Below are 11,912 nucleotides of genomic sequence, written 5' to 3'. Positions count from 1 at the left end.
AAGACGGGCTGCTGTTGGGAGGCATCTCCTCCCCTGCAGCTAATTACGAAGGGAGCACAGATGGCTAGGGAAGTCGCTGAGTTTTTAAGCAGCTGATGAGGTGGGAATCTCAGTGCAAACAATAGTTCATTATCTGGCCTCCAGAACTGACCTCACCACTTCATAGCTCACCTAATTTTGACAGAGACTAACATTTGAAAATTACAACTGTGTGCTTTAATGGCTGGGTATGTCAGCTTTGTTATAAATGAATTTGTTAATTAAGGACCTTAAAGAGCTGTGAACACTCTTATCCTAAAAATACACCATTAAAATATGTGATTTTTTAAGGCTTGAGACTACAGTTGACTGAGAGACTTAATGTCTGGAAAAAGCTTGTCAAAGTCTTACTGCCGTAAGCTTTAATTGGCACTTTTAATGTTCTCTGAGGGGGAAAAATATCATCTTTTCATAGAGAGAAAAATGCAGAGAGACAATGAACATTTCCAACAAAAAAATGTACGGTCAAAGGATGAAAGGCTAATGTCTGCACTGCCCCATTACTTTAGAAGTCATCAAGTAACTTTAACCTATTCTGAAAAGGTATCGAGGAGAGAAAAGTTTCCAAGGTAAGTAAGTTCCTAACAGCTCTGTCAAAGTCAGTGCAGGGGAGGAGGGAACAGAAGAAAGAAGTCCAAGTATCGCCTCCAGGGAGGAAGAGATGAGCAGAAAGATGCCCTTTCTCTTGCCTGGGCGAGATAATGTCACTCAGCAAGAGAACATGGGTAAAGAAACTGGATTTACAGGAGGCTCAAGAAGCTCATAAGAAACAAGACTTCATTAGTTCTGCTCTTCACAATACTTAATTTAAATAGAGAACTTTTCTCAGGATTTGCCAAAACCAGATTTTATATTTGTTTCTATTTGTGCTGTGCCGCCCTTTCTACAACAATCCTTAAGAAGATCACACGCGACTACGCCCTGCCACCAACTACCAAGATGTACGAGGGAGCAGAAGCGTCGCAGTATTGGAGTGCACCAACCATCAGCCAAGCAAAGGTGTTTCCATACTGCATGTTACAAAAGCATGGCAGCTATCACAGATTTTTACATTTTCTGATCACTGTCAGCACACAGAAATAAATCTCAAATCATTTCCTTAGCTTTGATCATACACACAATGCTGTTCACGATTGATGAACAATTACAAATACCAGAGAATCTCCGAATCTTCTTCTCTCACAAACTAATACACTGTTTTGTATCATTTTCCTGATACTTCAGAACAATGTGTTGTGGTCCTTTTTAAGCGACAAAACCAAAGTCAGCATCATAAAAATGCCACATTGCTACAGACTGATGGTACTTGTGATCCATTTATTGCAGTCAACTAAACAAGCAGTGAAGTTTTATAACAACATTCCACAGTCCTTTAAACACATCTGCTACGAGACAGGATAATTTGACTCTCATTCAACTATATAATACAACCTTGCATTTTAACTCGGTAGAATCAGCACTGAAATATATACTTTCCAAACATGACAACATATAGCAAACATTTTAACTGCAGAGTGCAACTTCATATATTTTGTAACAAAGTAATTACAGAGCAATTCCTTAGAACAATATAGGCTTCATAATTTTAATAATGCACTGAATGTATGTAAACAAACTAGCAGAAAGAAGTTTAACGATGAAAAACTACTGCAGAAAAGCAACATGCAGCTTTTTAGTAAAGACAGAGCAACAAGCATCCTCCAGAATTACAAGATCTTGCTTACCCAGGCAGAACAACTCTTTGTCTCACAGAAATTTAAGAGAACAGAAAAGGAATAAAACCCCTGATGCTTTCCACCCTCTTATACCAACAAAAAAGAGCTACAAAGATAGATTAATTGGTATTTACAATAAAGACATACCTTTATGGCTAATCTTATAGCTAATGCCACAAGTCATAGCTTTACCCTTATGCTACATCATAGTGAATTGCTAATATTATTCATCTGGAAAGAGCAGGAAGACAGCACTGAAAAAGTGCTGAAGTGCTTCTTTCACAACTGCAGACATTGCAAGAAAACCAAACAGAAATTATCATTTACACCCTGCAATGTCATTATGTTGGTTATTGCACTGAAACCATTGTTGGTTTTGACAGGGATCTTGCAACACCACAAAACAATATTTTGAACTTATCAATAAAGGAGCCCAGGGCTCCTTTGGTAAATGCCCCATTGCCAGACCGAAAAGCTCCTTGGCATATGCCTTGTGGCCATTTATTTTGCCCAAACATTTGGCCTCTCCTCTCTTATTGATACATTCCCGAACCAAATTAAAAAAATACGCGGTAGTTAGCAGCACGGACTTGGGAGGTGGTGAAGAAGGCCTGTTCCTTAATGTTGAAGAGGTATCCTCTATTTCCTGAGCGCCTACCCATTGACAACTTGTATTTACATTGGTTAGGAGCTTTTTAGGTTTTGGAAGGCAAAAAAAAATAAAATCCATGCCTTTTTGAGGCATTCTTGTTGGTACGGACAGCGCTTTCAGAAGAAGCTTTCAAATGAAGGAACTCAGTGCATGCAGACAGGGAGTGCCTAGGACTCGCCCGAGCTCCGTGGCAAACAACTGCCTGTGGCTCAGGCAGGGACAGCCACCACCTGGATGGAGGCGGACACACAGGTGCCTGAAGAGCCTTCACGTCAGGGAGGAAACAAGCGATTTTACTTTCCTCAAGGATAGCAACAAATGGGATGGGTCGCAAGTTCTGACATGGGGATCTCCTTTTGCAAAAAAACATCGGTAGATCTAGCTCTTAATCACAAAGGTGACAACAGAAAAATAAAACCATAGGCAGGTAAGAACGATTTTTTTATACACTAGCCAAAAAGTGCTGTTCTGTAACCAGAGAGAAGCACAGCTGCAGCCAGAAACCTGTCGGTGATGAAGGCAGCAATTGGAACCGAGTATCAAGAACACCAAGAAGTGGAACAAGATAAACATTCACAGAGCTTGTGCTGGGGAAGGCAAAATCTGGCAAGAGATAATGAAATCGTGCAACAACCCATGGGTAAGATTCAGAATGCAAAAGTAAAATAACTGCAGTAGTGTTCTTGCCTCTTCACTAATTAAGACGTTAAGCCTATTGGTAATGATGCAGAAAAGGCGGAAGTTTCCAATTAAAATTTCTGCTTCGTATGTGAGAAGTAGGTGGTGTGTTGGGTGGTGACATATTTTCCCCTCTACTAGCAACTGAAGAGGCAAAGCAACACTAGAAATAGACATTTTAATAAACACCGTATATTAAATAAGTTTACCCAGTGCATTTTTAGGTAACTTGGAAATTCAATAGATTTTGGGAAAATGTAGCTGTTGTACTACAGAAGGACAACAAGAAAGAATCGGGTAAATACAGACTGATTTTCCAGTATCCAAGCAGTGCTGCAGAATTTATAGAAGATTAAGGGATCAAAAATATAATTGCCACTAGTTAACACCCTTTATGAAAAAAAATAGGCTTTAATAAACTTCATTTTGTTCTTCAGTGAGATATTTGGTTGATAAACCTAACCAAACAGACATGATACTTTTGTAGGGCATCATGGCAGTGAGTCAAACATCTTAATCCACAACCAGCATGATACTACATTAACAAAATACACACTCAGTATCCAAACTGACAGATTTGGAGGAGGAGCTTCACCACTGGCCGCAGGTCAGGTGGGTTTTTAGGGAGGTTTTACTGATCTGTACAAGGACACACTTTGGTGCTTTAATAAAATCATGCAAAAGGCAAAAGTGGATGAATTGGTACATTCTTACAGAGCCTGAGTAATGCAGAACAACATAAATCATGCCTGAAGCTGATTGTCAGTCAGGTAGAACTTGCTTTGGCATAGCAAAAGGCACAAAAAAAATATTTGTATAGGAAAGAGAAATTTAGGCCATAAAATGGAAGACTGTACTGTGCTCTCCAAAACCCTTTAATTCAGTTTTAATGCCCACTGTGATGCTATGGCAAAAGCAGGCAATAGGAATTGTGAACGTATAAGCCAGGGAGCGCAGAGCGGAAGTGAAGAGGTTGGGAAATCAGCAAAGCACAGGGAAGGAAACACAAAGGGGTGAAAAAAATGAACAAACACTTTCCGTTGTTGAGGACTAGAGAAAATCAGTTTGTTTAGTCTACCAAAAAGAGCTTCCACAGCAAATACCTGGAGCGTTAGTATGTTGAGATGTTTTAATAATGTCAGCTTATTCTCATATTAATAATACAGAAGCGGTAGGCTCACACTCTACTCAAGTATTTTACAACCAGGCAAATTCCTGAACAAGTGACTGAGTTCAATCTGACTGAAAGGTGTTCAGCTCCACACCAGGTACACTAGCGATATTTAAAGGCCTACAATATTAAGATCATCTTATCTAATACTCACCTTTGACCCTAAGGTGTGAGAAAATGTTCCTTTTTCCCCCAAGCAGCATTTAGCCAGTTTTCAAACAGACATCTCTATCTTTTCTGCCACCTCCACATTGCTATGCCTGCGTTCATACTGGCACAGGATAAATATTATTGAAGATCAGGTGCACATACAAGTAACAGCTCCCAAAATTGGTACGTTGTGTTTATTTACATAAAATATCTCTCAGAAAATTCATCACAAACATGACAGCAACAAGAAGCTTCACAGCAAATCTAGTCGAGGTTTTTCTATACATGATATATTTTTCATAGGAACATTATTAGCAATATTGATACATTTACACATTAAAAGTCTATGCAACGTCCTTTCCTCTCCCAGTCTCCGAAACGTGTCGGTTCAGGGCCTTTAGGTCCACCCCTCTCTTTTGTAGTAGGATTGATTCCATCAGGGAACTCTAGAATGACAGGGAAAATTCATTAACATGCCTGTAATGTTGACAAACATGGCCACAAATTGAAACAAAGGAAGTTCTCTTTGGACATCAGGAACACTTTTTTTTTTTTTAAACTGTGTGAGTGACAGAGCACCGGCACAGGTTGCACAGACATCGTGGTGCCTCCCTCCCTGGAGACCTGTAGGGGCCCTGCTCGAGCAGGGGGCCGGAGCAGAGGACCCCCAGAGGGCCCTGCCAACCCCAGCCGTTCTGTGAAATAGAAAGTTGTCATCAGCTGTAAGCTTTGCCTCTCAGTCCACACTTCAACGCAAAATCAATTATCTTGTTTTTAAAGGCAACCTTGAGTTAAGCACTTCCCAGAGCAATAAAAGAGTCATTTCAGAGTTTTGTGGCTACAGTCAGGAAAGTATGATCAAATTCCGTCACACAAACAAAAAAGCAACTCAATGTCCAAAGCTCCACAGTGGATTCGGAGTAAGAACGGGCATCGTGCAGGTATGCTGTACGTACGTTTGCTGCATCTAAAATATCAGGTCGTTGTCTGTGTTTGTTTAGGTTTCTGATTTTAGACTCACAGGTGTGAGAACTTCAGTCGAGATTCTGTAATTCTTGGACTTAAAACACCATGTTGTCATGGATGGTATTTTTTCAGCAAATACCATGTTGAGATTTACCAACATCAGACTAAATACCACCATCCTAGAAGGTACTATGAAATCCTAGATAACTGAAACTAGACTTTTTACCTTTTAAAACTGAGCATAAGCCTGCTAAGTCCCTGTGATGCCCCTTCAGGAGAGGGTGGGACCCTTCCTGAGCAGGGTGTGAACGGGACTCCAAAATCTCTGTGCTGAGCTGCACGCTCAGCTCACGCCCCCAACACCTCCCTGACGCCACCTGCCCTTACCGCCACGCAGCTTTGTTCCACCCCCGGCAGTCTTGTGCTACTCGGTGCTCCCGTAACGGGGCCCTCTCTTCACAGTAACCCAGGGACGGCTGCACAGGCATCGCCAAGCCACGGAGGAGTTACTTTCTGGCACGGCACCACCCTAGGCTGGGTATTTTTTCATTCTGCGGCAGGCTGCGAAGTGCTCTGAAGCTCTCTGCACCCCACACCCCCTTGCCATGGTGATTCCAGAACCTTCCTGTACACCCAGCTCTGGGCTCCCTCTGCTGCGTCACTGAGCCAGCGCTGGTGGGGACGCAAGTAACAAGGAGCAGGGCTGAGAACGCGAGAAGACAACAGGAATCCTGGAGAGCGATGAAAAAGGGCAGGGACAGAGGAAGACTCCTATGGCTACAGGCGATACGCGATGACATGCTGTGATGCCTGTTTGAACACTCACACAGACCCTGACAGGGAATGTCAAGTACTCGAGTACTCCCCACAGCTCAAGGAGCACAAAAGCATCTTGCATTATCCCGTAGATGTCATCATCCTGATACGCAAGCACTACTGTGCTGACAGTGGACACAGAAGGCCAGACGGTTTCTCCATGATAGCTACACGGCAGAGGGAATCGCGAACAGCCATCTCAAACCCTCACATTTTTTCTAGTAGCCATCAAGGATACAATGGGTAGCGGGCATCCTAACAAACTGATGTTATGCGTAAAAATACCCAAGTACAACTACATTTAAAGCCAAAAGAAACCTTAAATTTTGCTTTAAATATAGAACACTTAAGCCAAAAGCAAAAGATAATATTTAGGCATTTGTTTTAAATGAAGCACTGATGGCATTTATTTCCTCGGAAATAAAAGAACAAGAAATTAAGAATTAAACACTGCTTACAGAACAACTCTGAGTCAATGCTCAAGTGAGTCGATCTGAAATTGCCTGCAAACATTTTGCAGACCATACTATAATTTTTCAGTCGTTCCGTCACCTGGATGTTCACAGGGATCTATTGCTATATTGAAACAGCTTGTCCTGGAGACCTCGGAATGGACAAACATGGGCTATCGCTACTGGTGAACAAACAGTGACAGAACAGCACACTGGTGTGTAAGATCAGGTCTGCCCAGCACTTTTACTTAAGGAAAGATGGCTCATCAAAACGAGAGGGAAATAGATTCTCTCTCTCTCCTGTCTGATAAATAAGCGCATGCTTCCATTGGCTTTCGGCAGTGACACATCTGGCACCTGGGGCTGCCAGGCTCCCTGCACTAAGGCCAGGGGAACACAGCCCCAGCAGCCGCAGTTCATCAGGGCCCCCGGCCCCACCGAGGGGCTCAGGAAACTGCATCTGCTGTTGCTCTTCAAAACACTGTGCAAGGCTAAGAAACGGTGACCACGAAATATGGCACAGGTCAGGAATCTTCTGCGGACTAAGAAACAGAACTGACTTTTTGGATAACAAAAAGTAGCGGGTGCCCTCATGGGTTTACCACCATCGGTTAGAGCTATACGGTAACAGACTAATGCTGGCCACCCCAGTGACCCTTAGCGGCACCCTCGCTGGGCGACTTCCTACAGCGTTTGACCGCCCTTGTTTCGAAGAAGTTTCTGCTCATACATCCTCTGTTGTGACTTGTCACCACTGCCCCATCTCCATTCGTTTTCAGAACCGTTAAGCCCAGAAAGTGATTCTGAAGAGTGCTGAACACCTATCCCTCTTCATAAGCATGTATCAGCACAACATCTCAAAATCTCTACTTTAAAAAACACAGCTTTCAATTTGGTAAAACATGACTTACTTTCCAGGGGTTCCCTCTCTATACTGGACTCCTCCGGTTCATCAAATCGACCTACTGGTAACTTTGGTTTCTTAAGTGCCTGCTTAGCGGGTTCAGGTCTTCCTCCTGTGTTAGAGCTGGTGCTCCTCAGAGAGCTGCAAAGAACCGGTGACCCTGTCAAATGAACAGACATGTGTAACGTAAATGTGAGGCTTTAACACTGAACAGTTCTAGCACTGTTTAGAGAACCTCTGGGGGGGGGAAAAAAAAGGAAAAAAAAACCATCTAACTTCAGAAACTAGGGAGGGGAGGCCAGGAAAAAGCCCTCCAAATATTAGTTCAAAACTCAACTCCCAGCCACCTAAGAAATCAGCACAGACTCTTATTTTCAGTCCTAGAAACACATGCAGGGAAAACTGTGTTAGTTGTGTAACTCTGTTCACATAAACAGTGTATTTTAAACTGCTTGAACTTCTCTTCATCATTACCTTCTTGTATTTTAGACTCTAAATAGTAGTTGTGCTAGCACAGACCAGTACATTCTGTTTTCCTGGAAGAATCCTATCCTCCCCAAGAAACCAGCTGATTTCCAGGTTTTGGCTCATTTCCAGCAGCTTTTTAGTCAGAAAAACCTTCTGCCTTCCCAAAGGAAAGTATTAAAAAAAAAAAAAAACAAAACCTTTGTTCCCTTAGTAACAGGTATTCCTGGAAGTTGCTACAGAATAGATGGGCTTTGTTTAGGATGGTAAAATAATTAAACTGGTAGGCAAAAGCAGGACAAACTTTAAACACATTTGCATTCACGTATACACCTGCAAATTGTGCAAATGCATTAAAGAGAAAAAAAGTTACTTATTTTAACAAAGACCTACTAACAATTTTTAAACACAAATGTAGAAGAAAGCTTATCAGCCACACCTCAAAGTTCTGTTAAGTAGTCTAAAAACAGAGGTGCACAGATACTATAAGTCACAAAAAATTCAGAAGTCATTAACAAGTTAAAAATTACTTTCAAAACCTCTCAAAATGAACGCTATTTCCACAATCGTTTAAAAAGCCAAATGTCCATAGACAGCGTATGTTTAGAGAGTAGTTCTTGTCCACTGTGGACATGTGCCTGAAGGGACTCTGACCTTTCTTAAGGATTCAAGCAGAAATCCTCCCGGTACCACCCCAGGTGCAAAGCACTGCGAAGAACTATCCCACCGTGCTAGAGACCGCACCAGGCAGCCTCCGCAAGCAGCACGGATTCGCCTCCCCGACACCAAACGACAATCCACCTGCACTGCCAGAATCTGCATCTATTCATCCCAAAATACCACAACCTTAAGATTAAACCCTACGGTCACAAAAACCATACCAACCACTGCCAATGCCCCAAAGGAATCTATTTTTTTTTCCTTTAGCTATGACATAGTGGATTATGAACAGGGAGGAATTTAATTCTCATCCGTACACTGGATCCTTCTACTCCTGCCAGTCAACTGGCTCTTCAGCAAGGTGAAAGAGAAGCTATTTAGAAAACTAAATTATGGCTGATACTCTAGTCTAACTTCAAACAGAAGTCCGATGAAGCTACTGATGAAATCGATTATCTCAGCACAGAAGAGACAAAATCAAATTTTCCTATTTGTAATACTTGCTATTGTTGACCAAGTTGTATTCTTCTTGACACAGAGGCGAGAGAAGTTCAACACTAAGTGCCTCTGAGAAAGGCACGATGAACAACCAACCTAGAGTAGTCACTGCACCAGGCCTGTTGGAGTTTAAGAAGCGGCTGGACTGTGCACTTAGTCACATGGTCTAAAATTTTGGGCAGACCTGTGGGGTGCCAGGAGGTGGATTCGATGATCCTTATGGGTCCCTTCCAACTCGGGATATTCTATGATTCTAACCTCATCAGTACAGCACATTCTGCAAACTGCCCTTGATCTCCCTCTTCCTTTGCGGGCAGTCACAAAGCCACGCAATGTTTTAATTACAGGGCTGAATTTAAAAAGAAGTTGAAAATCCCACGTCTTTTAAGCTGCTGCACAGCCAACATCCATAATACCCAAAACACATCTAGTTCTACCAAATTAAAATCATGGCTGTGGAGGACATTCATGCTTCTTACTCTACGTTTCTTGGAGGCTACAGAGCTCTCTAGAACTTCCACCTCCTCAGAAACAACTCGTTCGCAAACTAAGCCTGCAGGAGGTCTCTGCGTTAGCCAGGACACCACAGACTCGGAGCGACGGCCGGGTGGGTGCTTCAGGAGCCCCGCGGCAGGAGGCCGCCGGGAGCTTCACGTTTCGGAGGGGAAGGCAGGGCCCTGATCCGCCGCCCTGTGCCCACCGCTCGGGGCTCCTTGCACGCCCGCGCCCCTCACACACCGGGCACGGGGCAGAGATCGCCGAGGCGGCCCCCTCGCGCCCTCACCCCCCCCCCAGCCGCGGGCAGAGCGAGGCCCCTGCCCCCGCCGCCATTTCAGGCGCCCTTCAGCCACCGAGGCAACCGCCCCCGCCCCTGCGTGAGGAAGAGGAGGAGGAGGAGGAGAAGCCGGGGAGACCCCCAGGCCTCCCCTCACCCCCTTCCCCTCCTCTCCCCGCCCCGCCCGCCCGCCGCTTACTGGCCGCCCCCGCCGCGCCCCGCAGCAGCCGCAGCGCCATGGCCCCCCCAGGCCGCCTCAGGCGCCCGGCGCGTGCGCAACGGCTGCGGGCGGGGCTGGCGCGGCGGCCGTTGGGCGCTGAGGGAGGGGCGGGAAGCGGGGGGCCGGCCAGGGCGGGTACAAATAAAAATAGTTAAAATACAGCGCGGAAATAACACGCGGAAGGTAGCTGGGACGTGAGACCTCCTGGTCTGAGGGAGGCGTCCCTGCCCACGGCCGAAGGGTTGGAATTAGATTGCTTTTAAAGCCCCTTCCAACCCCAAACGATCTATATGATTCCATAAGGGAAGTAGGCTGGCACCACAGCACTAATTTACAGGCTGGCTTTGTCCTCATAAATCAAAGGCTATAGAACTTTAAGGTTGCCATGCCTTTCCCCTTTTTTCCCCCCCTCACATAATTGTTTCATTATTTAATAAATTTGACCTCTCTCACCTCTTTCTGCACCTGAGTAGGTAGGAAGAAGGCAGCAAGAAACCGAGCAACGCAGCCCAGTCACTGACCCAGGAGGAGTATTTCAGACCACATCTTTTAATTTTTCCAATCTATACACTGAGAAAGTGCTCTGAACACTCTACAGTCAGTACAAACCTAAGCCTGGAGCAGATAACATCTGGGCATACAGGGTGGAGTTCCAGTTATTTAGCTCCAATCGATTTCTTTTGAGCATACTAACATTTTTGTCGCACTCCAACCATCTCCAGCTAACTTTGCTCCTCCATAAAAGAGAATTCAAAACTCTGTCGACAGATACAAAGCCACAGAAGATAACTCACTCACTCAGCCATTCATGGAGTCTAAAATAGCATTTTGTGTTTGAACAGTTTAAGAAAGTAAATTAACAGCCATGCTCCGCTGGGTTTATTGCGCTACAACTGGCAATGCCTACACGCTGAAAGTGATTAAATTTAACTGACTGCCTTCTGTGTGACATTTTCTCAATAAGCTTCTTGTAACATGGTTAATTGGACATTAGAGACTGAAAATAATGGGAAACGCTTTACTTTATTCTAACAGCAAGATGCTGAGCTTCTAGACTAGAAGAAAAAAAAAGTAATACTGGTGGTTCGTGCAGGAAAAATGCTCTTCTGACCACAAGCAGCAAGGAAAAAGCCCACGGGTCTATGACAAGTTCAACAACGAATCATGTATGCACTTGCTATCATGAAATCCTTACCTTAAAAATACTCATACCAAGCTGTCTGTAGGTACCAAGTAGCAGTAAGCTCTGTTGACTGAGAGCTTAAAGCAATTCCATGAAAATCATGCTGACATGCATTCCCAAATGTTAAGGATAAAATAGCAATGTAGGATTAGTTAGGAACTATTCTTCCACCAAAAAATAAGCTGAGGTCTTCAAAGCATTATTTTCTATGCTTTATTTGTTGTATTCCTGTAAAAATGCGAAATGCACATTTTACTCCTCAGTTGTGTATTTCTAGATCCTGTGGTTGAGAAGGTTGCGAATCTGAACATAGGTAAGTACAAATTTAGCACGCGCCACAGGAATTTGCCACTTCGTGATTAAAAGAAACTGTTGTTGTTGTTGTTTCCCTCCCCCCATTAACTGATCATTTCTCACTTACTCTCCAGCTTGCCTTGCAAGGAGGAGTCAAACAATATTGTATTATTTATTTTGCTGTTCTAAAAAGCAGGGAATAGGAGACTTGGAGCTAACATATACTCCGCCAGCAGGTCAATTCAGATGAGCCAGAACATAAGCTTTCCATGAG

At 43.8% G+C, this 11,912-nt stretch overlaps 1 protein-coding gene across 2 annotated transcripts; it reads right to left on the bottom strand.

The window, feature by feature from the left end:
- Positions 1-1,336: 1,336 nt before the first annotated feature.
- On the bottom strand, positions 1,337-10,299 carry SDHAF4 (succinate dehydrogenase complex assembly factor 4). Of its 2 annotated transcripts, XR_014582940.1 has the most exons (5): positions 10,141-10,299; positions 7,551-7,703; positions 4,410-4,851; positions 3,094-3,247; positions 1,337-3,009 (listed from the first exon to the last, which is right to left on the bottom strand). XR_014582940.1 is itself a non-coding variant. In XM_083832497.1 (3 exons), the coding sequence occupies exons 1-3, from the start codon at positions 10,178-10,180 to the stop codon at positions 4,742-4,744; spliced, it is 303 nt and encodes a 100-aa protein (XP_083688623.1). In that variant the 5' UTR covers positions 10,181-10,299; the 3' UTR covers positions 1,337-4,741. The 2 variants fall into 2 exon arrangements, 1 of the variants encoding a protein (XP_083688623.1); XM_083832497.1 differs by having other exon boundaries at positions 1,337-4,851.
- Between the last annotated feature and the right edge of the window lie 1,613 nt (positions 10,300-11,912).

This window comes from Anser anser (assembly GCF_964211835.1).
Source record: "Anser anser genome assembly, chromosome: 3".
Classification (NCBI taxonomy): domain Eukaryota; kingdom Metazoa; phylum Chordata; class Aves; order Anseriformes; family Anatidae; genus Anser; species Anser anser.
Note: the sequence above shows the minus strand (reverse complement) of the source record. Positions and strands in the feature narration are given on the sequence as shown.

What these genes read in the sequence shown, in the direction of transcription:
- SDHAF4 (XM_083832497.1), bottom strand. Translation starts at nt 10,180, where the DNA reads ATGGCGCTGCGGCTGCTGCGGGGCGCGGCGGGGGCGGCCA. An exon ending in GGGCGCGGCGGGGGCGGCCA is followed by an intron (nt 7,704 to 10,140) that starts GTAAGCGGCGGG and finishes TTCATTTGACAG; the next exon opens with GGTCACCGGTTCTTTGCAGC. An exon ending in AGAGAGGGAACCCCTGGAAA is followed by an intron (nt 4,852 to 7,550) that starts GTAAGTCATGTT and finishes CTGTCATTCTAG; the next exon opens with AGTTCCCTGATGGAATCAAT.